At 40.7% G+C, this 26,861-nt stretch overlaps 2 protein-coding genes across 5 annotated transcripts in view; both read right to left on the reverse strand.

Moving 5' to 3' along the window:
* Positions 1-937: 937 nt before the first annotated feature.
* The window catches only part of wdr33 (WD repeat domain 33), a 30,615-nt gene continuing 4,691 nt past the window's right edge, over positions 938-26,861 (reverse strand). The window contains exons 3-22 of one of the 4 annotated variants that reach the window (XM_044369433.1): positions 22,413-22,481; positions 21,601-21,705; positions 21,343-21,438; positions 19,151-19,302; positions 11,075-11,172; positions 10,372-10,498; positions 9,767-9,921; positions 8,675-8,753; positions 8,103-8,213; positions 7,620-7,714; positions 7,295-7,381; positions 6,272-6,408; positions 5,967-6,119; positions 4,018-4,813; positions 3,878-3,954; positions 3,743-3,800; positions 2,543-2,876; positions 2,291-2,454; positions 1,612-1,791; positions 938-1,432 (exon numbers count right to left, since the gene is read on the reverse strand). In XM_044369433.1, the coding sequence (XP_044225368.1) occupies positions 1,275-1,432; positions 1,612-1,791; positions 2,291-2,454; positions 2,543-2,876; positions 3,743-3,800; positions 3,878-3,954; positions 4,018-4,813; positions 5,967-6,119; positions 6,272-6,408; positions 7,295-7,381; positions 7,620-7,714; positions 8,103-8,213; positions 8,675-8,753; positions 9,767-9,921; positions 10,372-10,498; positions 11,075-11,172; positions 19,151-19,302; positions 21,343-21,438; positions 21,601-21,705; positions 22,413-22,481 (3,231 nt within the window). In that variant the 3' untranslated portion in view covers positions 938-1,274. Of the gene's footprint in view, positions 1,433-1,611; positions 1,792-2,290; positions 2,455-2,542; positions 2,877-3,386; positions 3,461-3,742; positions 3,801-3,877; positions 4,814-5,966; positions 6,120-6,271; positions 6,409-7,294; positions 7,382-7,619; positions 7,715-8,102; positions 8,214-8,674; positions 8,754-9,766; positions 9,922-10,371; positions 10,499-11,074; positions 11,173-19,150; positions 19,303-21,342; positions 21,439-21,600; positions 21,706-22,412; positions 22,482-26,861 lie in introns of those variants that run through there. The other 3 variants (XM_044369432.1, XM_044369431.1, XM_044369434.1) reach the window with 3 other exon arrangements.
* LOC122994643 (splicing factor 3A subunit 2-like) lies at positions 4,828-5,340 on the reverse strand. Its single transcript, XM_044369441.1, has one exon. It carries the CDS (start codon positions 5,178-5,180, stop codon positions 4,860-4,862), a length of 321 nt encoding a protein of 106 aa, XP_044225376.1. The 5' UTR covers positions 5,181-5,340; the 3' UTR covers positions 4,828-4,859.

Raw genomic sequence — 26,861 nt, forward strand, 5'->3', positions numbered from 1 at the left:
CCTCTGACTGATATATTATTATATATGACATCATTAGATTATTAATAGTGAAGCATCAGTGTTAGAGCAGCATGTTACTGTTGTAGCTGCTGGAGGTGGAGCTAGTTTACACTACTTTATATACAGTTAGCTAGTTTAGTCCAGTGGTTCCCAACCTAGGGGTCGGGGCCCCTCCAAAGGGTCAGCAGATAAATCTGAGGGGTGGTGAGATGATTAATGGGAGAGGAAAGAAGAAAAAACAAAGTTCTGATACACAAATCTGTTTTCAGTTTTTGGACTTTTTCTCTAATCTTTGATTTTTGCTGAAATATTGGATCATTTGAACATTTATTGAAATGAAAGCATGTGAGAAGTTTAGAGGGAAAAATCACTATTTGGTGGAGCTGTTAACAACTCATAGACATGTGAAATGTGACCCCGACTACACACTGCTTTTTGTAAGACGTCAAAAGCCAAAAAGGTTGGAAACCACTGGTTTCATCTTTAACAATGTGTTGTATTTTAAAAGCTTGTTATATTATCCATTGTGTCAAATCTTCATCTGAAAAGTAACTAAAGCTGTCAAATAAATGTAGTGGAGTAGAAAGTACAATATTTCCCTCTGAGATGTAGAAAGTAGCATCACATGGAAATACTCAAGTAAAGTACAAGTACCTCTAACTGTACTACAGTACAAGTACTTGAGTAAATGTACTTAGTTATTTTCCACCACTGATCTGACAGGAAGCTTCGTTCCATCAAGAAATCCATCATAACATCTTAAACTCACCTTTTCAAACTTTGTTTTTGCCTATTTTATTGAATCTCAATGACATATTTTATTGCATTTTTACAGTTTTGTCGTATTTTCTTGTTTGTTTAACTTCAGTCTTTAACTAAAATGTTCGACTGCTCCTTTAAATGTCGTACATGTTGAGCTGCTGATGACACGTTGCAGTTTGAAGTGTCAATCTTTATTCGGTGAAAACACAAAAACATAGAAATCTTATACAAAAAAAGGACAAAAAGCAACAACCTGAAGACAAACTGTTGACGGGGAAATAAAAGGAGGAGACGGAGATACAAACACAGTGGATGATTCTCTACAATATTTTACATTAAAACATGTTTGATCCTGATCAGTGAGGCGTTTCCTGTCGGCTCAGGTGTTCTTTCAGTCCTGATTCTGATTCGTCTCACTGTGTCACGTGACCCAAAGTCTTTCTGCACCGTTTTGTCTCCAGCGGCCGGACGCCAGAGGACACGAGACGTGAGAGTTTTTCTTTATGTGAGGACTACCGGCCCCGGCCGCCCCCCCTCGGTGCTCCTCTGGGTGCAGGTCCTCCTCTCCTGGGGGCGGGTCCCGGTCCCGGTCCTCCTCCGGGACCCCAGCCGCCCCGTCCGCCGCGTCCGGACGGACCGTAACCGCCGTCGTCCCTCTGAGGAGGCCGACCTGCGAACAGCGGAAAGATCTGTGAGACTGAAAGTCGTCCAGAAGGAAACGTTACAATAAACTGAAATAAGTATTATATGAATTTAAAACGGAGAACTTTAACCCCCGTATATGTATATATATAACTTCAGGAGTCACTAAAACCTGTAAAATCATGTAAACGCCTCGGGATGTTTTACCTCCGTCGGCGCCGGGGGACTCGCGCTCTCGGGGGTCTCCGGTTCCCGGACCGTCCTGCCACGGACGCTTACGGGGGGGCAGAGACGCCATGTCCATGCCCTGCAGGGAGGAGGAGCGCTCACGGCCCGCCGGGGACGACCCATCATGCATCTGCTGAACGTCCCGATAACCGTCGTGACCTGACGGACAGGAAGACAAGCAGAGGCACCGCCACAATAAGATGACAAAGATTCTGGTTCACACTTCTCCTGCAGTGAAATATTACATAATTATAGCGTTATATGATATCTAATATGTACAGACAGGTGACAAATTAAAGGAAAAACCTGAATAAAAGAGACATGGAGACATTATTCAATAAACTCAATAAAGATGCACCTCTGGGAGGTTTAAGACTGACGCGTTAGACAAGCGCTCTCCACCATCATCACAACACCACATGAGGAAGATCTTTATGATCAATGATGTTCAGAGACTGTAGGATCAATAACGAGGCGTATTGAAGCTGTTCTGGTGGTCCAACACCTCACTGAGACGCTGTATGTTGGTTTCTTTAACTTGTCATCTGACAGAAAACAAACTGCTGTTTCCCGCTGAGTTGCTGGATCATGTGACCTCTTCAGGCTTCTACAAACACAAAATAAATGACTGGTTGAACTGATGACAGTCAGGTCTCACCTCCTCCTCTGGGGGGTCCTCCTCCCCGCGGTGGCGGCCTCCCTCGACCTCCGCTGTCCCAGCCTCGACTCATCTCGTCTGGGCCGTCGAAGCCCTCTTCCTGGCCACCGTACTCGTCAGGGTAACCTCGACCTCCGGGCCGGCCGGGGCCTCCTCCTCTAAACCTGAAACACCGAACGAAACCCATTCAGACCCATCTGATCCAGGACCTTTCAGGACCTGGTCTCACATTCAGGCTGAACAGCAGCTCACCTGTCGTCTCTCCGTCCTCTGAAGTCTCCTCCGTCTCTGGGGAACCTGTCCTCGGGGCCCCAGTTCCCTCCGTTCCCTCCTCCTCCACCTCGGTGCCCTCCTCCCCCCCTGTGGCCCCCTCCTCCTCCCCCCTGGTAGCCGGGTCCAGGTCTCCAGCTCTCCTCTCCTCTGCTGTGAAAGTCCTGGCCTCCGTCAAAATCCTGCGGCCCACGTCGACCTTGCTGGTTGTCTCCCCAGTAAGGCCCCGAGCCCTGGTCTGGTCCTCCAGGCCCTCCAGGGCCCTGGCGATCAGGGGGACCCATGTGGTGGTTGGGCGGCGGCCCCCGAGGGTCTCCTGAGATAATTAGAGAAACAGAGATAACGAGGGCCGCTGGTAACTGAAACTGTTCATTGTTTCTGATCTACAAGAGCAATCTTCTAACTTCAGACTATTTTATTCTCTGTTAGGCAGAAACATCAAAAACCAACGATGTGTTGTTTAAGGAGTGACGTTTTGTGAAGGAGGACAAATGTGTCTACGTTGTGATGTATAAATTGTGCATATAGAGTGGAAACTGTGAGAGTAAGATGAAGATTTGCTGAGAATGTTTGAGAAAATACCAGGAGGCACTTATTGCGTACTTTATTAAATCTCACTGAAATATTTTATTTTTACTATTTTGTCGTATTTTATTGTTTGTTTTTTGTGCAATTGTGGAGTATGTTGAGCTGCATTTCCTGTATGATGCTACACAGATAGTTTATTATTAACAAGCTTCCAGTCTCTGTGCTCAGACAAGATAAACATTCTCTGTACTGAGATGATATTCATGTAAAACATGAGACTCATTTACACGACACGATGGGCAGTTTGACATATTTTATTAAATGGAAACAGAGGCGTTTAAATTCTCCAAACTCAGGAATCTCCCGGGGCCCCTACAGGTACGACAGAAAACATTATTTTCATGTCTGTCTGTTGTCTCATAAATTTCCACCTGACTTGCTCTATTGTTCAGTGTGTTATAGCATATTAACATTATTGATCTATCTATCTATCTATCTATCTATCTATCTATCTATCGATCTCAGCGTGACTAAAAACAGACCAGTGGAATAAAGTACAAATAAAACAGGAACACCTCATAATAACTGAATCTGCTCTGATAATCAGACTCTGGAGACGTTCAGGCTACGGGTGTTTCTTCGGAGCCATCTTACCTTTGTTGTTGGGCCCCTGTGGCCCCATCCCATGCATCATTGGCCCCGAGTTCTGGCCCTGTAAAGACCAAATCAGGTTTATACAGAAGTCCCGACAGTTTCACATTGCTGCAGTAGAGAGAGACCTGTACTCACCTGGTGCTGCAGGTATGGGGGCCCCTGCATGTTTCCATGGGGTCCTTGCATGTTTCCTGGGGGTCCCTGCATGTTACCTTGAGGCCCCTGCATGTTTCCATGGGGTCCTTGCATGTTTCCTGGGGGTCCCTGCATGTTACCTTGGGGCCCCTGCATGTTTCCATGGGGTCCTTGCATGTTACTAGGAGGCCCCTGCATGTTTCCATGGGGACCCTGCATGTTTCCATGGGGTCCCTGCATGTTTCCATGGGGTCCTTGCATGTTACCAGGGGGCCCCTGCATGTTCCCTGGGTGTCCTTGCATGTTACCTGGGGGCCCCTGCATGTTTCCTGGAGGTCCGTGCATCCCTCCTGGGGGCCCCTGCATGTTGCCCATCCCATAGTTATTTGGCATGTTGCCATGTGTCCTGGGTGGGGGCCCCATCATCCCACCCTGCATAGGACCCTGGGGGCCCATCATGTTCCCTTGAGGTGGCATCATGCCCCCCTGAGGTGGAGGCCCCTGAGGATCCCTGGGGCCCATTCCTCGAGGAGGGGGTCCCATCATCCCACCAGGGGGGCCCTGCATCCCTCTGGGTCCAGGACCCATGCCGTGAGGCCCTTGGGGGCCCATGTTCCTGGGAGGGCCAGGATGTCTCTGCATGTCTGGTGGTCCCATCATGCCCTGAGGGGGCCCCTGGTGAGACTGGGGTCCAGAGGGAGGCCCCATCTGTCCAGGGGGCATGAAGGGAGGCTGCATGCCTCCAGGGCCCATGGGGGGCCCCATGCTGTTGGGCATCTGCTGAGGAGGCATGTTTGGGGGAAAACCCTGCTGGCCAGGGGGCATGGGGCCTCCAGGACCCCCGGGGCCTCCAGGGCCGGGGAAGGGGGGCATAGGACCTTGTCCCTGTGGGGGGCCCATGTTCCCGTCTGAACCCATCCTGTCCATCTTCATCTGCTGAAGAAGCAAAGATACAAAAGAGTGAATAAGAACAGCGAGGTAGTTACAGGAGGCCGCTTGGGTGGTTACAGGGGGCTGCTGAGTGGTTACAGGGGGCTGCTGAGTGGTTACAGGGGGCTGCTGGGTGGTTACAGGGGGCTGCTGGGTGGTTACAGGGGGCTGCTGGGTGGTTACAGGGGGCTGCTGGGTGGTTACAGGGGGCTGCTGAGTGGTTACAGGGGGCTGCTGGGTGGTTACAGGGGGCTGCTGGGTGGTTACAGGGGGCTGCTGGGTGGTTAAAGGGGGCTGCTGGGTGGTTACAGGAGGTCGCTGGGTGGTTACAGGGGGCTGCTGGGTGGTTACAGAGGTCTTTATGGTAAGACATTAGGTTGGACCATTGCTTGAGGAGTGTTAGCTGGTTGCATGGGGGGTACTAGGTGGTTGCTAGTCGTTCCAAGTGTTACTAGTGTTCCAGGTGTTGCTAGGGTGTTCCTAGGCTTTGAACAAGGTTGTTGAGTAGTTGATAAAGTGGTTACTGGGTGCTCTGTCAGTGGTCACAGGTTTACATACACCTTTAAAGAACATGTGTGTCATGGCAGTCACTGTGGACCCTGCCGTCTGTGTTCCAGCAGCTTCTAATTCATTGCCGACCTGATTTATGACCATCTTGATCAATTTTATCTAAGCAGCAGGTGATCGCTTGCATTTTCTTCCTGATTATGGCAGTGACACAACTGTGTCATAAACTTTATACTTACAAACAATTGTTTGCACAGTTGATCTTGGGACCTAAATGGCTCAAAGTGACTTTCTTGACTTGTTCAAATCAATGATCCGCTTTTTCAGATCCGTGACAGACGTATGTTCCCATCATTCCATCACAGAAAAATAAGTGAGTTGTAGAAATCATTGGAAACTCAAGACTGCCATGACACATGTTCTAAAGAAGTGTATGTCAACTGTATTATGCACACGCCTGACATGTAGGGAACCTAAAAAATGTAGTTTCAGTTATGTGTCCAAAAACTGTGAAAATCATTAACTACATGTGTTGCATTCACAGGTTGTGACTTACAGGTGAACACAAAGAGGTTCTGAGGAATTATCAGTAACAGTCTCTCATCACAACAATGAGCCCTGCGAGCACATAAAACATCTTATAAAGACTCACCTCCAGCAGCATGGGGTTGGTGTACTGCAGAGCTGCCATCTCCTGCTCGATCTCCGCCTGAGTTTTCTTCTTCATGTCCACTTTCTGCTCCACCTTCCGGTCTTTCAAATCTCCACCAGGGGGCATCATGGGTACTTTGTTCTCCGCCCAGGCCTGTAGGTTGGACAGCACAGTTTGTACAGTTTATACAGCACCACCATCATTACAGCTTCAGGAGAAATGGGTTCAATGTTGACATCCATCGCGTTGAGTCGGCAGCTTCAGGGTCTGATAAATGTTCGTTTGCACGCTGTGGCGGCGTTTACCTGCTGGAACTGTGCTGGGATCGGTTTGGCGTACGGCACTTTCTTCTGTGGGACCTTCTTGGCGTCTTTACCCATGACCTCGTCCATGCCCCAATCCAGACCGGGAATGGACATCTCCTCAGGAGCCGCCTCTTTACCTGGAGACAACAGTCACACCTGAGTCACATACTGTGTAGGACCTCATTAACATCCACCATATGAAACAATGCACCACGATGTTTGATCAGGTTTCAGTCAAGAGGTACGAGTAGTTCTGGTTCACAGTGAGGTCAGTGACATACAGGACAGTATCATCAGCATCACCTTCATAGTTCCAGTTGTTAATTAGAACCTTAAAACCTTAAGAAATGACTGAAAATACTTAAAGTACTGGCATATTAGACACTTTCTAAAAAACTTAAAAAGTGAAATAAAACTGAACAGTAATGCAGCCGCCACTTTTAGGTAATTGTTGAAAAAAACCTACATATGAAACTACAACTCACCCTACTTAACTTTATTGCAATTTTTCTTATAATTTGTACCAAATTGTACCAAACTCTCTGTAAAATGTGCCATAAATGAACAGATAAATACCTGTAAATTACTCAGAATATTTCCAGCAAGTTAGTATAAGATTAAGGGACCTGTAAAATAAAGTCTTATCCATTGTACACTCTATACATACTAATACTCGTAATTTAAACGGGGGTGGGGGGGCAGCTGTGGCTCAGGGGGTAGAGCGGGTTGTCCACCAATCAGAAGGTCAGTAGTTTGATCCCAGACTCCTGTCCACATGTCGTAGTGAACCCCAAATTGCTCCCAACGGTTGTGCCAGCACTTAATTTGAGAGATTATAAGACTTTTTAAAGACCTGCATGCAACATCAAATATAACCTAAACCAATAAAGCATAAAATCATCAATAACCTAGACCAGACTTTCCTTCCTTTTGTTTCAGTTGAAAAACAGAAAATTCTACAAATGTTTGAAACAAGGAGGAAAACCTGCAGACGGTCCCTGAGAGCTGAAGGAAGACTCTTACTGTTCTGCTCCTGCTCCATGGCCGCCTTCAGCTGCTCGGGGATCCCCATCCCGGGGATGGAGGCCAGACTGTTGGGCTCCACGTCATCTGAAACACAAACACGCATCAGCTGTTAATTCACATGTAAACCTGGAAACAGCAGCCTGTGTGTCGCATCACTTCAGTAACAAATCTTAATAGAGATTCTGGACAGTTTGTCCATAACTGCAGAGTATACTGTAGAGCTGTAGTAATTAATATCTTTATTGTCAGTTAATTAGATGGTAATGTCTTTTCTTGTTCGATCAAAACTCCAAAACTAGAACAGATATTCAGTGCGGCTCACCGTACTCCACGCCGTCCTCTGACATCCCCGGCAGCAGGTTCAGGTTGTAGCGGTCCCTCATCTTATCACCCGGACGATTCCTGGTCCAGAATTTACTGAAGGATAAAAACACAGAAGAACTTAATACAGAACTGACTGCTCAGGACCTCTGACCCCAAACTGTATGTACACAGGTTGTATATATGTTGTATATATGTTGTACACAGGTTGTATATATGTTGTATATGAGTTGTACACAGGTTGTGTATATGTTGTACATATGTTGTACACAGGTTGTATATATGTTGTGTTTATGTTGTATACAGGTTGTATATATGTTGTACATATGTTGTATATGAGTTGTATACAGGTTGTATATGTGTTGTGTATATGTTGTATACAGGTTGTATATATGTTGTATATGAGTTGTATACAGGTTGTATATATGTTGTGTTTATGTTGTATTTATGTTGTATAAATGTTGTATATGCGTTCGAGTGGCACCTGGTGTGGTCGTTTGAGCCGGAGCAGAGGATGTGACCCAGCGGGTGCCAGGCCAGACTCCAGATCATCCCCTCATGAGCCATCTCCATCCCTCCAACCTCCTTCTCCACTCTGACACAAACAACAACAACAGTAAACAAACCAGCACATTCACAACAACAGGAAGCTGCATTCAGATTCACCAGATTCTGAGGTTTTAGTTTGTGACACTTTAAACATGTTGGAACAGATCTGTGATGTTTCAGTTGAGAGCTGCAGGAACAACAATCACTGATCCAAGTAAATAATCATAAATAAATGTATATTATATACATATATAACATAAATGAGTTAACTAATTTAAAAACACAAGTGTTTTTAGTCAACATCCCTTGAAAACACTAAAATGAACGAGGAGTATTTTATTTGTATAACATCTCCTGCTAATTATTACATGAACACATTTACTGTTATTAACATTTATTTTAAGTTTTGTACATTTCTCTCTTTTAGGGACAATAACAGCAGCCTTGAACCTTGTTAATGAGCGACTGGCAGCATCGTGACTCATTAACACAGTTCATGATTATTACCCAGTGTGCCAGAAGAGCAGAGAACCATCGGAGCCGCCGCTGGCGAACAGACCCTCGTGGACGGGATGCCACGCCACCGCTGACGACACAAACAGGAAACAAAGATCTGGTTACATCCACCGTCCGACACCTTCGTCAGGTTTTTATTCCACCTGTGTTCCCATTTGTTAATAAACTCATCCTGAACCTATTCTATTATATCACTCAGATACCTGAGCTTTGATACCAAAACTAATATTTTTATGGCTTCTAATGTTGAGTATAAACCCTTAACATCAGTAAAATACAGAATCCAGACTCACTGGTCTTGTTCAGGCTGCTATGAAGGTTATTTATGAACAGTCAGAGCTCAGAGAGGAACAGAGAATAATGAATGATCCCTCTGACATTCACCTTCAGACGTTACGGTGTTAAACAGCAGCAGTTAGATGCTGTCGGTGGAACTATAGATGATCACAGAGCATCAGCATGTTTGATACTTTATTGGTTGGTGAACATGTAAACATCCTGCCATAATGTGCAATACTGGATCAATATCAACTTCCTGGTTTGATTCATGTCATTGGATAAGTATGTATGTATGTAAGTATGATTGGAAGATAAATGTTTCGTGATGCAGAAGACAAAGAGGAATTAGGAGGAGGAGGAGAAGAAGGAGAAGAAGAAGAAGAAGGAGGAGGAGGAGGAGGAGAAGAAGGAGAAGAAGAAGAAGAAGAAGAAGGAGGAGGAGGAGGAGGAGGAGGAGAAGAAGGAGAAGAAGAATAAGGAGGAGGAGGAGAAGAAGAAGAAGAAGGAGAAGAAGGAGTAGAAGGAGGAGAAGAAGGAGAAGAAGGAGAAGGAGAAGGAGAAGAAGAAGAAGAAGAAGAAGGAGGAGAAGAAGAAGAGTTTCTTCTTCACTGGTTTTATGTGGCTGATTCGCTCATCTGTCCTCTGCACATGCCCAGTAGGAGGAGCAGAGATATGCCCTGATCAGAGCTGAACTGCAGGTGCTGACAGGTCACATGACTGACAGGTCACATGGCTGACAGGTCACTGATTCCAGGTGAGAGTGAAGTTTCATACTTGTGGACAGGAAGTGCTGCTCAGACTCACCTGTGGCCTCCTTCTTGTGTCCTCTGAACACCTGCAGCTCCTCCTTCAGGTTCCTGATGTCAAACAGTTTACACAGGTGGTCACGTGACGCCGTCAGCAGCCAATTACCGTTCAGGTTCCACTTCACCTCCATCACCGTGTTCTTATGGGCGTGTCTGAGAAGAGACATTTCATGTTTTATTCACAAAGACTTTTTAACAAACATGACGACATTTCAGAAACAGCCAATCAGACAGTTTGACGTGTTGAAACACAAAGGTCAAAGGTCAAAGCATTATGACCAACAGCAGCAACGAGAGAACGATTTTACCTTGTGATGACGATCAAAATGATCACAGCTGCAACTCACAATTACCTCCATTATAAGCTCATAATACTTATGTACTTTTACTATAGGAGGATTTTTCATGCAGGACTTTAACTAGTAATGGAATATTTTTACTTGGCTGTATTGGTACTTTTACTGCAGTAAAGTATCTTAGTTCATCTTCCACCTGTCTAGAAACACTTTTAATGTCTTTATTATCTTTATATTGTATTAATGTTTCATTATTATATTATGTTTTGTTATTATGTTATGTTATATGAGTGTGTGTTGAACTCACAGTGTTGCCAGACTCTGTCCGGTCTTCGGGTCCCAGAATTTGATTGGCTGTTGACTGTCTTTGCTGCCGGACACGACCAGACCTTTAGTTGGATGCCAGTCGACACACTTTACATCAGCACCGTGACCTGCACACACACACGCACACACATTTAAATAAACAACAATAAAGTTTTAAGATTTTTTTTCAATATTAACCCTAATGATGAAGCTTCCTGTCTGTAGTGGCTCTTCATCATGTTTAATGACATGTTGAATGGCCACATACACACAGCAGCTTCATGTCAGAATCCTACAGGCGTTGTTTCAGTCAGATTTATAAAGCTGTGTGTTGACATGGTTGTTTTATTATCCATATCAATCAATCATATGACTGTAAACCATCATCAGCTGATAATCAATGATCAGTTTGTAGATCTCATATCTGAACACACTTAAAGGATAACATAAAAATATTAACAGCTAAATCAAAATAATGATCAAATTAATCAAACAAAAGTGATTAATCAATATTAAGTTTGTAAACAGTCGCATTAGATAGAAGAACGCTCGCAGTGATTGGCTGTGAGGTCCTGGGTCTGACGTCAGTGTGACTGGTTCCCAGTCTGTGTCCATAGATACCAGTTTGTGTGTGTGTATATGGTGGTTTTTGAGTGTACGTGTCCTTTATGGATGCAGCCTCGGGACTGAGACGTCACACTGACCTCTGAGGATCCGCTCCTCGTGGCAGCGCAGGAAGTCCCAGATCCGGACGGTGCCGTCGTCTGAGCAGGTGGCGAATTTATTATCTGTCGGAGAAAAACTGCAGAAGAAGAAGAAGAGTCAACATGGTTTCAAACACCTGAGACATGACAACTCTGTTTATTCACCTCTGAAGGTACATAAAGGTAAAAAAGGTAAATAAAGGTAAATAAAAGTAAATAAAGGTAACAGAGCCTGACTGTCAGGTATCAGAGTCACTGAGTTCCTTATCAATATAAATATAAATATATATATATATATAATCAATATGAATCATTTTATTCATTTAACCTGCTGTTAATATCTGCTTTATTCATCTCAGATCTCTCAGACTTTGTTGCTTTGTATTTGTTTTGACTTTAATCTTTTAATTTATAGTAAATGTTGGTTTTTAAGTCGCCACTAAAGTCTCTTGAAAGTCTACAAATGTCGTTTATTGATCAAAGTTTTATGTTTTCAGCTCCACAACGTTCAACATGTTTTAGTTTTTCATCTCATTTTATTGTATTTCAGGCATTTTATTCTCATTTGATTGTGGTTGTTTGAACCATATTTCCTTTGTAACACTCTTATATTAATAAAGTTTATTAGTATTATTGTGTTTAATTACCTGAGAAACGTAACAGACGTGAATCTGATGGTAGAAATATTGATCAGATGGATCTTTTCTGTCCTCTGCTGTTTTTATTATAATAATAATTATTGATCAGGTGGCAGGTGAACTGTGAGCAGCTCAGACAGAAACTAAACACTGCAGATTGATTCACAGCTGAAGAACAATTACAGCAAAACATGAAAGAAAAATCTGATTTTTGGACACATTCATAAAGTATATTAGTTAAATTGAACCTCAGACATTTGAAAGACTTTAAACTCTAATGAAGCTTCTGTTTTGAGAGTTCAGTCTGGATCAATACCAGATCAATACCATCAGACTGAAGCTCATCAGCTGCTGTTAAAACTGTTCAAATGTCTCCACCTGCTGGACGTTCACTGGAAACACAAACACACCAAAAATAAAAGACTCTGCGTCTGTTTAAACATAGAAAAACAAAACATGTAAATCAGAGAAAATAACTTTTATTCTGATGTTTTCATTATTGATCTGTTTTTATCTGTTTTACAGCTTCAGTTTAGATCTTTTTCCTTTTATGAAAACATGATGTCACAAACAACAAAACTGAAAACATATTAAATGTAAAAATGTTAAATGTTAAGTATAAAAAAGGTTCCTGTGTTGTGTTTCTTTATTTTTTATGCTATTTTTATTTTATTCTATTTCATTATTTGTCTTTATTATATTTTATTTGTTCTGATAGTTTGTATCCGGCTGCATCACCGTCGTACTTTCACAACATAAAACTACCATAATTAATTAATTAATTAACTAATTAATTACACAGCGCTCAGCAGCATTAACAAGTTCTACCAGTAATATTATATATATCTATATATTATCAGCCTCCAGTCTTCACTCTGTAACTGGAACAAGAACCACATCTGAACCCTCAACACACTTTTAATGGTAACTGTGGTTTAGACCAGTGGTTCCCAACCTGGGGGGTCGGGACCCCACAAGGTGTCACGAGATGAACCAATCTGATCAGATACAGAAAAAAACATTTTTGAAACACAAAATTGTTTTTTTTTTTTTTCCTGTATTTTACCTCCTCGAGCCTCATAAAGTTATTCAAATAAAACTGAGTGAGTCTTTCTAGAGCTGCAAGGGTTAATTGATTAATCAATCAGTCGATCAACAGAAGTTAATCAGCAACTATTCTGATAACTGAATAATCATCTCACTCATTTTTTTAAGCAAAAATGTAAAAACAGTTTCAGCTCGTCAGATGTGAGGATGAAACTTTAACGGATATTTTTTACTGTTTTTCTGACAGTTTGTGGACAAAACGATGAATGAAGACAATAATCAATAATTTAACTGTCAGACATGAAACATGTTGAAGGGATTTTACTGCTGGTTTATTTCTCTCAACACAAACTAAAATGTGGAACAAAATCCCAACATCTCTAGAAATGATTCCTCCTTTTTACAATTTAAACATTAAATATTTCATCTCAAAAATCTTTTTATTCCTTTGAACTAAATAATCTTTAATCAATGAAGAATGTTAATGTTTACGTTGCTCTGCTAAAAATAAAGATGGAAATGAAATCAATAAAGTATCTATTAATCTATTTATTAAGTGTATCCATCCACTCACCCTGATGCTGCGTTCAAGTACTATCAGTTATTGGGATGATCAATAACATTCAGTTAAATCTGATGTTTGACTTCAATGATTCATCTGGAAACTATTTTCTCTATCAATCAATTAAATATTGAAGCTGTAAAATGGTGAAAATCTGAACATGTTTTATCAATAAATCTTTGTAAACAGAGTCTGAAAGACTCAACGATTATTTTCTTTAATAAATAATCTAAATTATTTTCTCAATGAGCCATAAAAAAATAAACATCATGATTTTATAAAGTTCAAACTGCTTCTTTTGTTCCATCAAAACATAAAAATATTCAGTTTTCTGTCAAAGAAGAAAAATCTAAACTCATTTTCTGTTGATTGATCGTTTCTGCCAAAACAACACGATGCTTCACATCGTTAATAATCCTTAATTAATAATGTGATTTATTGTCTGAGTTTAAACCTTCAATGACTGCAACTGACAAGTATTCAGATACTAAAAGTACTAATACAGCAGTAAAAATACTCCTGCATGAAAAACAAAGTAAAAGTACATAAGTATTATGAGCTTGATGTAGTTAAAGTATTGCAGTAAAAGTACATAAGTATTATGAGCTTGATGTAGTTAAAGTATTGCAGTAAAAGTACATAAGTATTATGAGCTTGATGTAGTTAAAGTATTGCAGTAAAAGTACATAAGTATTATGAGCTTGATGTAGTTAAAGTATTGCAGTAAAAGTACATAAGTATTATGAGCTTGATGTAGTTAAAGTATTGCAGTAAAAGTACATAAGTATTATGAGCTTGATGTAGTTAAAGTATTGCAGTAAAAGTAGTGGTTTGGTCCCTCTGACTGATATATTATTATATATGACATCATTAGATTATTAATAGTGAAGCATCAGTGTTAGAGCAGCATGTTACTGTTGTAGCTGCTGGAGGTGGAGCTAGTTTACACTACTTTATATACAGTTAGCTAGTTTAGTCCAGTGGTTCCCAACCTAGGGGTCGGGCCCCTCCAAAGGGTCAGCAGATAAATCTGAGGGGTGGTGAGATGATTAATGGGAGAGGAAAGAAGAAAAAACAAAGTTCTGATACACAAATCTGTTTTCAGTTTTTGGACTTTTTCTCTAATCTTTGATTTTTGCTGAAATATTGGATCATTTGAACATTTATTGAAATGAAAGCATGTGAGAAGTTTAGAGGGAAAAATCACTATTTGGTGGAGCTGTTAACAACTCATAGACATGTGAAATGTGACCCCGACTACACACTGCTTTTTGTAAGACGTCAAAAGACAAAAAGGTTGGAAACCACTGGTTTCATCTTTAACAATGTGTTGTATTTTAAAAGCTTGTTATATTATCCATTGTGTCAAATCTTCATCTGAAAAGTAACTAAAGCTGTCAAATAAATGTAGTGGAGTAGAAAGTACAATATTTCCCTCTGAAATGTAGAAAGTAGCATCACATGGAAATACTCAAGTAAAGTACAAGTACCTCAACATGGTACTTAAATACAGAACTTGAGTAAATGTACGTAGTTACTTTCCATCTCTGGTTGACAGACGTGTCTTGATGTTTCTCTAAAGTGTTTCTATGATTTCAGATTGAAAACGTTTTGTTTTAGACGTTAGAACAGAATGAATTGTGGGTAGATTTACAGGACAGGAAGTGTCAGAGGAACCAACAGGAAACAAACGACCTGAGTGACGAACTTCAACCAGCACCGACAATGTTGTGACTTGTTTAATTTAAAGTAATTAAATAAAAATAAAGTAATTCATTGTTAGTTGTATGAACAGTATATTAAAGGTTAAAAACTGATCACAGTATTTACAGTAAAAACACTTTTCACTGTTTTCTGATGTTTTATTGACCAAACGATAATCAGCACATTAATTAAAAGCTGCGTCCTTCTAAACGAAGGCTGATGTTATTCATCAGTGATTTAGGTTCATCAATAAATGTTTTAATTGATCAGGTGATCAGATTGATCAGGTCAAGAATGAGCTGTGAAGGACTGAAAAACTAACTTAAAACCTTAAATCAGTAACATCTCATATCTGTAGGGCTGCAAATAACCATCATTTTCATTATTCATCAATCTGATTGATCGATTAGTTGTTTGATCCATCCAGAGTTTCCTAAAGTCCTCAAACGTCTCGTTGTGTCCATAATAAAGAGATTCAGTTTGCTGTCAAACAGCCGTGAGATTCATTATCTTTAAACATTTACAGTCACTATGTTTTATGTTACGACCATTTCAAACAAATCAAAACGGAATAAATAAGCAATAAATATTAAGATCACTATATTATGTTTAATATACAGGTGGTCGCAGTCACATGACAACTCACTTGCCGGTTGTCATAGTAACACAACCCGCTTTCCGGCCTGCAGGTTATTTTCACACACGTCTCATTAACTAAAGAAGAAAAACTACTAATCTGCTTATTGCTGTTTATTATTTAAATTATTTCTACTTCCATCTGCTGTAAATCCCACTAATACACACACACACACACACACACACACACACAGCTGCTGTGTTCACAGGTGTGTTAATGTGTGTAAACTGATTTGTGTTTAACTTGTGTTGTCTGGATGTTCATACAACAGATTTTCCGACTCAAATGCATCTAAACATTTGAATTTAGGTGAAAGTTCACAGAAGAAGAAACTGGCGACGTAAACTTAAATAATTGCTGGATGTTCCTCAGCAGGCAGAGACTCAAACTAAAGCACACGATGTTAAACAGACGCAGCGTCAGGAGTCCACCGCAAAACCAAACGGATTCAAAGATACAAATGTTAATGAGGCTCCGACAGCCGAGTGGTTAAAACACAAACATCATGACGCCAACGTCCACGGTTTGACTGCAGCTGCAGATGTTTACTATCAGAACACACAAAATATACCAAAACAGTTGTGGAGTTGGACTGTTTTCCCTTTTATTACAGTTTCCCCCTGCTTCCACTCTTTGTGCTAAGCTAGGCTAACAGTTTCCCCCTGCTTCCAGTCTTTGTGCTAAGCTAGGCTAACAGTTTCCCTCTGCTTCCACTCTTTGTGCTAAGCTAGGCTAACAGTTTCCCCCTGCTTCCAGTCTTTGTGCTAAGCTAGGCTAACAGTTTTCCCCCTGCTTCCAGTCTTTGTGCTAAGCTAGGCTTACAGTTTCCCTCTGCTTCCAGTCTTTGTGCTAAGCTAGGTTAACAGTTTCCCTCTGCTTCCAGTCTTTGTGCTAAGCTAGGCTAACAGTTTCCCTCTGCTTCCAGTCTTTGTGCTAAGCTAGGCTAACAGTTTCCTCCTGCTAAGCTAAGCTAGGCTAACAGTTTCCCTCTGCTTCCAGTCTTTGTGCTAAGCTAGGTTAACAGTTTCCCTCTGCTTCCAGTCTTTGTGCTAAGCTAGGTTAACAGTTTCCCTCTGCTTCCAGTCTTTGTGCTAAGCTAGGCTAACAGTTTCCCTCTGCTTCCAGTCTTTGTGCTAAGCTAGGCTAACAGTTTCCCCTTGCTTCCAGTCTTTGTGCTAAGCTAGGCTAACAGTTTCCCACAGTTTCCCAGCTTTACTGCTTCACTTTTTAACAAGTAGCACAAAGTTTGTGATCAATAATCAAACGTCAGACTACTTTCATGTGATGGTGGACAAAATAACAGGAACACTGCAAACAGCTGCAGCTCTTTAATCTTAACATTCTGGGTTTGACTGATTCAGAGTAGCTCTTCTCTCTGAAGCATCAAACTCACCGTATAAAATATTCTGTTAAAAGCATTTATTGATGCATTTATACGTTTCTGACTTTGTCTCAATTAAAGAGCAATTAGTGAGAAAGTCTATTGATTAATCCTCAGTCTCCTGCTCGCTGTCATCACTCGTTAATGCCGCTGAATTCATCATGAGGTTTTTTTCTTTTGTCAAACGAGTGATTGAGACACAACTCGTTAATAATCATTAATCAGCTGATGGTTCGACAGCGTCTCTGGAGCTGTAACACGCTGTTCAGTTTTATCTTCTAAACTAAAATAACTCCGACTTTAAGACGTTTGATCAGTGTTTGTTGTCTGAGAAACAGAAACTCAACAGTTCTGAAGGTTGACGAGCTGAAAACATCTGATCTGTTCCGATTATGAAGCTGATCAGATTCACATTGATCTGATCAGAAACTACAGAAACACACAGTGAGTGATGCTTCCTCACTCTCAAACTATGTGTGTGTGAATGTTAATCACCTACAGCTGTTATCAATATGTTTCTATTGATCTTTGATCCGGGAAACACTGAGGAGAGATTAAAGCTTTGATAAGAGGTTCATTAGATTTGCAGCTTAAGAATCAATCAGGAACCGGATCCAAAACAAACTATCAGAACACATCATTCAAAATCAATAGAGGCAGATTAAAGACAGCAGGTGTTCTGTGTGATCAGCTGCATTGATCGCAGGAGGTGACCCTCACCTCTGCTGTAACGATTGTCATCAATTTACCTGCCAATTAGTTTTTTGCCATTAATCAATGAATCATCAGAAAATAGTAACAGGTGTTATAATTTCTCAGATTGTTACTGTCATATGTAAGAAAAGCGGGAACGATTAATCAATAATCAAAACAGTTGTGAATAAATGTTCTTATTTTAATTAATGTTCAATAATTAACTGATTGACTAATCAATGCAGCTCTAGTTGTGTGTTGAGGCCGAAACAAGGAGGAAGAATCAGACGGTGAGATAGATTAAATTACAGCTGCAGTGATCAATTAGTTCATTAATCTGAGAGAAAATCAACCAGATAATCAATTTATTCTATTTATCAGCAGATTAATTAATAATGAAACTAATCGTTAGTTGCATCTCACTGAGCTGCAAACATGTTTTCAATCTGTTGGAAAAGACGTCAGTAAAACAACTCTGATGATTAGTTTCATTAATGATTGATCTGCTCCACTGGCTGATCAATAATCTCGTCTATAACATGTAGGAAATATTGATAATATGTCGATCACGTCTCCAAACATCTCGTATTGATCATCAATCTAAAACTCAAACATTCAGTTTACTGATGAAGCATCAAATCTTCACATCTGCAAACAAAATTCAATCAATTATCAAAACAGATTAATTTTCTGTTGATTGATTGATCGAAACAACTCGTCAATATAAACATGATGTGACGACCAGACAGCTGTGTGATGTCATAGTGATGTCATCAGACTACTACCAGGGTGCAGGTGTGTTTACCTGCAGGGAGGCTCTAGTGAAAGACTATCCAGGTGCATTATGGGACATGTAGGCTGCAGCGTCTTTAGTCTCCTGTGAGTCCGTTTTTATGAGTTAACAGGAAGTAGTTTCTAGGTCAGGTGATCACGGCTCTGCTTCAGGTGACCAGGACCAGGTGTTGAATTCAAACCTTTATTTAAACATCTACAGCTGCCTGTTGGATGAGGTTCAGAGCGTGTGACTGTGTGCGGGAGCTTCTCTTTATTCACTTTATTGATCCCCTGCTAACACTTTATTGGTTCAAAGTCAAACCCTGGACCTTTATTGATTCATTGGTTCTTATTATCCACCCCACTGGGCCTCGCCAAACCAGTTTAAAAATAAATTATTGATCACTTTATTCAACAAAATCAACCGTTTTCTGTACACAGAAATAAACAGCTCATCAGCCACATCAGGTAGAATATCAACAACAGATCACTGCAGTGTTGCAACAGCACACACGTACATCTGTCATTAATCGACCACAGCAACAACATGTGGCGACGCGTGAAACGGCGCCCCCGCGTGGCCGACAGTAACCAGCAGACACTGGGGTGAACTACAGAAAAGTTTAGATTGGGTATAAACCTGGCTTCTCTAATGGCCTCCTTGTGAGCCTGGAACATCTTGACGTTGTTCATGTTGGACTGCCAGTACTTCACGTAGCCGCCGTGGTCCGCCGTCAGCATCCACATGTCGTTATGAGACCAGGTCATAGCCCGCACCGGACTGTCATGGGCCTGCAAAGAGGAGGAAGAAGAGGAGGAGGGATGTTAGCTTTGATTCTCATATCTTTATTTCATTCACCAGCTGCATCAACACTTAGACTAAAGAAGATAGAAGAAGGATCAGCTGCAGCTAACTGCATCATCCTCTCAACTGCTGTTAGTGTCTCACTGCATCATCCTCTCAACTGCTGTTAGTGTCTCACTGCATCGTCCTCTCATCTGCTGCTAGTGTCTCACTGCATCGTCCTCTCAACTGCTGTTAGTGTCTCACTGCATCGTCCTCTCATCTGCTGCTAGTGTCTCACTGCATCATCCTCTCATCTGCTGTTAGTGTCTCACTGCATCGTCCTCTCATCTGCTCTTAGTGTCTCACTGCATCATCCTCTCATCTGCTCTTAGTGTCTCACTGCATCATCCTCTCAACTGCTGTTAGTGTCTCACTGCATCATCCTCTCATCTGCTCTTAGTGTCTCACTGCATCGTCCTCTCATCTGCTCTTAGTGTCTCACTGCATCATCCTCTCAACTGCTGTTAGTGTCTCACTGCATCATCCTCTCATCTGCTCTTAGTGTCTCACTGCATCGTCCTCTCATCTGCTCTTAGTGTCTCACTGCATCATCCTCTCAACTGCTGTTAGTGTCTCACTGCATCGTCCTCTCATCTGCTCTTAGTGTCTCACTGCATCGTCCTCTCAACTGCTCTTAGTGTCTCACTGCATCATCCTCTCAACTGCTGTTAGTGTCTCACTGCATCATCCTCTCATCTACTGTTAGTGTCTCACTGCATCATCCTCTCATCTGCTCTTAGTGTCTCACTGCATCGTCCTCTCATCTGCTCTTAGTGTCTCACTGCATCATCCTCTCAACTGCTGTTAGTGTCTCACTGCATCATCCTCTCATCTACTGCTAGTGTCTCACTGCATCGTCCTCTCATCTGCTGTTAGTGTCTCACTGCATCATCCTCTCATCTACTGCTAGTGTCTCACTGCATCATCCTCTCATCTGCTCTTAGTGTCTCACTGCATCATCCTCTCAACTGCTCTTAGTGTCTCATTGCATCATCCTCTCAACTGCTGTTAGTGTCTCACTGCATCGTCCTCTCATCTGCTGTTAGTGTCTCACTGCATCATCCTCTCATCTGCTCTTAGTGTCTCACTGCATCGTCCTCTCATCTGCTCTTAGTGTCTCACTGCATCATCCTCTCAACTGCTGTTAGTGTCTCATTGCATCATCCTCTCAACTGCTGTTAGTGTCTCACTGCATCGTCCTCTCATCTGCTGTTAGTGTCTCACTGCATCATCCTCTCATCTGCTCTTAGTGTCTCACTGCATCGTCCTCTCATCTGCTCTTAGTGTCTCACTGCATCATCCTCTCAACTGCTGTTAGTGTCTCATTGCATCATCCTCTCAACTGCTGTTAGTGTCTCACTGCATCGTCCTCTCATCTGCTGTTAGTGTCTCACTGCATCGTCCTCTCATCTGCTGCTAGTGTCTCATTGCATCATCCTCTCATCTGCTGTTAGTGTCTCACTGCATCATCCTCTCATCTGCTGTTAGTGTCTCACTGCATCGTCCTCTCATCTGCTGTTAGTGTCTCACTGCATCGTCCTCTCATCTGCTGCTAGTGTCTCACTGCATCGTCCTCTCATCTGCTGCTAGTGTCTCATTGCATCATCCTCTCATCTGCTGTTAGTGTCTCACTGCATCATTCTCAGAGATATTCAGTTTATTATTATCAACATAAAGAGAAAAGTGTTTTTGATAAAAACGTGACTTTCTTGATGAATCACAGATATTTTTTTTTGTCGATTGGACATTGAGTGTCTTTCCTTAAATATACAGAAATATAGAATATAAACATATCAAAAGAGAACTGGGACACTGAAGGCTTTAATCTCTCCTCTCACTTCCAGTTCCAGCTGTCAAAAACATAACTAGATTTGTTCACTGGATTACAAAGAAAAGAAAAGAAGTAATCAACGTGCTACTGAGTCAGTGTGTGACTGACAGACCAGAGGACTGTATGTATGAATGATGATGATGATGATGTTCACCTGTAAAATGGTCTCAAAGTTGAAGGTGAGTCCGTTCCACAGAGTGAACTCTCCACTGGAGGCTCCAGTGACCAGACGACGACCTTCAGGAGTCCACTGCAGAGACATGGAGACAAACGTCAACGTCTACAACAAACTGCAAGCTGACAGTTTATCCACCAGAGAGACAAACTGCTCACTAGTATTTAAAAATGAATTTAAAGGAGTTCCCAGTGTCGGTCGACGCTGTAAACAGGAAGTGATGCGGCGGCGGCTTACCCTGATGACGAACACAGGACACTTGACTTTGTTGGTGGACGTTCTGACGAACTTGGTGGTGACGGCGTTCATCGGGTTGTTCAACATGCCAATCGGAGGAACGAGCTGCAGCAGACAGATAACAGATTATTAGCTATTCAGCTGATCAATCAGCGTCTTATTACTGATCAATATGCTCATTTATTTCACTGTTTGTTTAGAAAATGTCAGAAAGTCGTAAAAAATGCTCCCAAAGCCCAGAGTCCAAAATCTAAAAGAATATTCTGTTTATTATCACAGGGATCAAATAAAATGATTATTTTCTATTGATCAGCTCATCACTGTGGATCATTTCAGAGCTGCAGTTATTGATTATTTATCATCATCAATTAATCTGTCCATCTTTTTCTAAAATGTCAAAACGGTGAAAAATCCCCAGAATCATCGTCAATTATTCAGTTTATAATGAAAACTGAAATATTCACGTGATGGAAGCTGAAACAGTAAAAAAGATTCAACAATTATCAAAACTGTTCACTAATTAATCAATCAACTGATCATTGAACCCTCTTGTTTCCTCACTGCTGATTATGTGTTTTGTTTTTCAGATGTGATGCAGTCGGATGATTTTAATATCTTATGGGCGTTTTCTGCCCTCAGCTGAGTCTGTCAGGCTGCGACGACGCCTGACAGACTCAGCTGAGGGCAAAAAACTTCAACACATTTCCTGTAAAGACTCGGACAGTAAACATGTCATCATGTTTTATTAGCTGATATAATAACCATGTTTACATATAGTTTATCGTCATTAAAGTGCAAGGGTCTCTACTCACGTCGTTGTAACATCCTGCGTCCGGCTGGATGGCTCTGAAGTCTCGATGGTCTCGCTGCCACAGACGGTTCTGCAAAGGAAAACAACAACAACAAAGCTGCTGGTCAACATTTTAAACAACGTTAAACAAAGCAAACAGACTAAAGACACTTGTTTTATTCACAGGTTGCTGAACTGAGAACAGACTTTTAAGTTGTATTCTTCTGTTTTATCTCTTATTAGTTTCTTTTTACTTCCCAATTTAACACTTTTTAAATTGTATTTAACTGTCTTTTTACTTGTGTTGCTTTTATATTCTGTCTTGATGCCTTTTATGCTCCATGTAAAGCACTTTGAACCACCTTGTTGTTGAAAGCACTTTATAATACAAATAAACTTGCCTTTAAGTGTGACTTTAAACAATAATGACACATTTACAGATTCTGGATATGTAAATATGTATAAATATAAAAGAGGAGAAGATGTTTTAAGGGTTTTTAATGAGGTTGGTTGATTTCTTTTATCCAAGAAGAGGTTTTTCACGTCTTGAGTCCAAAAGTTGCTTTATTGTAAGATAATATAATGACCTTACAATGGAAGTGATGGGGGACAAAATCCACAGTCCTCCTTCTGTGCAAAAATGTATTTAAAGTTTATCTGAAGCTAATATGAAGCTTCCATTAAATGGTTTCATGACTCTCAGGTGGAAGTGAGGCAGTAGTTTCCACAGTCAAGTGCTCTTAGTGTCCCACAAGGGTCTATACTTGGTTCTCTTTTATTCACCATATGCATAAATAATATCATCTCTGTCACCCCAAATTGTAATGTACATTTTTATGCAGATGATACTATTCTATATGTCACTGTTCTTCTCTTAAAGGACAAGTTGACAATTTCTTAAATGTGTTTTAAACCAACAGTCAGGAGCCCAAATGAACATTAAAGCTGTGTTTCTTGCTGTAATCATTCCTCCTGTTCATACTGACCATTAGAAGATCCCTTCATAATGACCTTACAATGGAAGTGATGGAGGACAAAATCCACAGTCTGAAGCTAATATGAAGCTTCAGCGTCCAAATGAGTCAAATCAAGTAGATATCTTTCAACGCTACAGTCTTTTTAGTGCCAAAGTTCCTCTTTTTGTTACTATACTTCCACCTGCAGCTCAACAGGGAAACACTGTCCGAGGAAACACAAAGAGGGAATTAGATGCTAAACAGACTGTAAATGTGTCAGATATCCACTTGATATGACTAACTCAGACTGCTGAAGCTGAATAGAAGCTTCACACAGACTTTAAATGACTGTGTGGACACACTGTGGATTTTATCCTCCATCACTTCCATTGAAAGCACATTTGAAGGATCTTTTAATATCCAGTATGAACAGGAGGAATGATTACAGACACCTGACTGCTGGTTTAACACACACTGGGAACACTGGGAACAATCAGAGAAGATTAAAAAGTAGTCGACAGAAAATTAATCACCAACTATTTTGATCACTGATTGAATGTTTTGATTCTCTGGTTGCAGCTTGTTAATGTGAATATTTTCTCTGCAGACGTCACCAAGAACTAAAACAAGCGTTTTTATGTATTTTCTCACATTTTAAAAATAAAAACTAATAATCGTTAGTTGCAGCTCTGATGTTCATTAATCATCTGAGTAAATAAGGCTGTTATTTCATCTACAGAAGCTGCAGTTGTTGTTGTTGTTATTGTTATTGACACAGATGCATAAATACCATCAACACGCCGTTTCCTGTACATGAACTGGTATTAATGAACTGGTGTTAATGAACTGGTAGTAATGAACTGGTGTTAATGAACTGGTAGTAATGAACTGGTAGTAATGAACTGGTAGTAATGAACTGATAGTAATGAACTGGTAGTAATGAACTGGTAGTAATGAACTGGTAGTAATGAACTGGTAGTAATGAACTGGTGTTAATGAACTGGTAGTAATGAACTGGTAGTAATGAACTGGTAGTAATGAACTGGTGTTAATGAACTGGTGTTAATGAACTGGTGTTAATGAACTGGTAGTAATGAACTGGTAGTAATGAACTGGTAGTAATGAACTGGTAGTAATGAACTGGTAGTAATGAACTGATAGTAATGAACTGGTGTTAATGAACTGGTGTTAATGAACTGGTAGTAATGAACTGGTAGTAATGAACTGGTAGTAATGAACTGGTAGTAATGAACTGGTAGTAATGAACTGATAGTAATGAACTGATAGTAATGAACTGATAGTAATGAACTGGTAGTAATGAACTGGTGTTAATGAACTGGTGTTAATGAACTGGTGTTAATGAACTGGTAGTAATGAACTGGTAGTAATGAACTGGTAGTAATGAACTGGTAGTAATGAACTGGTAGTAATGAACTGGTGTTAATGAACTGGTGTTAATGAACTGGTAGTAATGAACTGGTAGTAATGAACTGGTGTTAATGAACTGGTAGTAATGAACTGGTGTTAATGAACTGGTAGTAATGAACTGGTAGTAATGAACTGGTAGTAATGAACTGGTGTTAATGAACTGGTGTTAATGAACTGGTAGTAATGAACTGGTAGTAATGAACTGGTAGTAATGAACTGGTGTTAATGAACTGGTGTTAATGAACTGGTAGTAATGAACTGGTAGTAATGAACTGGTAGTAATGAACTGGTAGTAATGAACTGATAGTAATGAACTGGTAGTAATGAACTGGTATTAATGAACTGGTATTAATGAACTGGTGTTAATAAACTGGTATTAATGAACTGGTCTCGCTGACTCCAGACCAGCGGTTCTCTTCAGTGATGAAATATAAGCCGACAGAATATTTTAGTAAAACATTGATCATGTTGATAATCAGCTGCACTGACTGTGATTGATTTATTTTGGTGTTTATGCAGATTTTTGTAAAATACCAATCAAAGGCACGTTAATTAAGTTAACATTTATTCATTACTTTGTTTAATTTTATCACTTTTAATTTACATAGAAGTGAACATTTTATTTTGCTGTAATTATTATTATTATTATTATTATTATTATTATTATTATTATTTTATCCTTAGTCGTGTCGGTTCAGATTGGAGCTACAAACTGATGATTGATTACGTCTCTGAACAGCTGATGATGGTTTACAGTCATGTGATCGAGGTGGATTTCTGTCTCAATACGTTAAAAATAAACAAGCAAACAGCGAGCTGCTCAGCGGGGTCTGTTTGATATAAACACCGTCACATTGCAGCCGGGCGGGGCTTCTGGGCTCTGATTGGCTGAGAGAGAAGAACGAGCAAACAGAGGCAGTAAAACTGGCCAATAGGAGCGCAGACAGGTTTGACTGGCAGCAGAATCAACCAATGGAAGGACATGAACTGGTTCTACTGGGTCACTGGTGAAGTTTGTCTGGATTTAAACATTTCATTTATTAATTAACTGTCGTTTTAATTGATGCATTTGTCAGTGAACATAAACAGACTCTCTGCTGATCATCCTGCTGCCAGATGTTTATGTCAGCAGTAAACAGCTGCTTCAGGTGCAGCACGAGGTCCGTCTGTCAACATAAACCTGCTCTAATGTGACCACTGTCTCCTAGAAACTATATTAATATTCAACTAAACTGCTGAATCACGTTTTCTCTCAACATGATGAGAAAATGTTAATGAGCGTGTTTAAGTTGTAAAAACGTTGATGCCGAACAGAAGAAACGTTCAGCGACAACGTAGCTGGTCGCTTCGTTTGTTTTAACCAAAATACTGAATCTTGTAGCACAATACAGCGTTTCCTCCTACAGCGTCATTTTAACGCAGCTGTGGTGCTTTATAATTAACTAATGATTCTAGTTTTTATCTGTTGCTGTTTGGGTCTAAGTTATGTTTAAAGTTTAAAGTCTACTTGTAAAGAATCTGGATACACGTTAGTTTAAGATAACATGAAGTTAACAATCTTCATATTGATTTAACATCTTCTGTTGCAGTGGTGGTAACGTTCCTGCTGTGGTGGAAACAGACTGAGGAAGAGGAAGCTCGACATGTTCAGTCGTACATGAAGGTCAGTTCTGATGTTACCTGGATGCTTCATAAGTAAGAACGTGTGTTAAAGCTATAATATGTAATTATTCCACATTAAAATGTGTAAAAACAACTAGACCGATGTTATATATGTTGTTGAGTTGTGTACTTACATTATCCCAAATGTTTCCAACAGTTTTCAAACTCAGAGAAATCTGTAATTTAATCAAAGTAACGGACCGTTTCATTTGGTCGCCTGTCGATGACGTCATACCTCCTCTACCAAAGAGTAAACACGCACCAGATGCATACGGCGGCGCTGTGTTTGTCCGCTACAATGGCGTCTACCAAAGAGTAACTTACACACATACAAGATAATACATCAGCGTTGTGGTTGTTCCACACAAACTGTTATAAATGGACTTTAACTATATCTTTTAGCCGGAAGAAGGATTTTAGTCATT

This window comes from Thunnus albacares, chromosome 12, assembly GCF_914725855.1.
Source record: "Thunnus albacares chromosome 12, fThuAlb1.1, whole genome shotgun sequence".
Lineage (NCBI taxonomy): Eukaryota > Metazoa > Chordata > Actinopteri > Scombriformes > Scombridae > Thunnus > Thunnus albacares.

What these genes read in the sequence shown, in the direction of transcription:
- LOC122994643 (XM_044369441.1), bottom strand. Translation starts at nt 5,180, where the DNA reads ATGTCTTACCATAAAGACCTCTGTAACCACCCAGCAGCCCCCTGTAAC.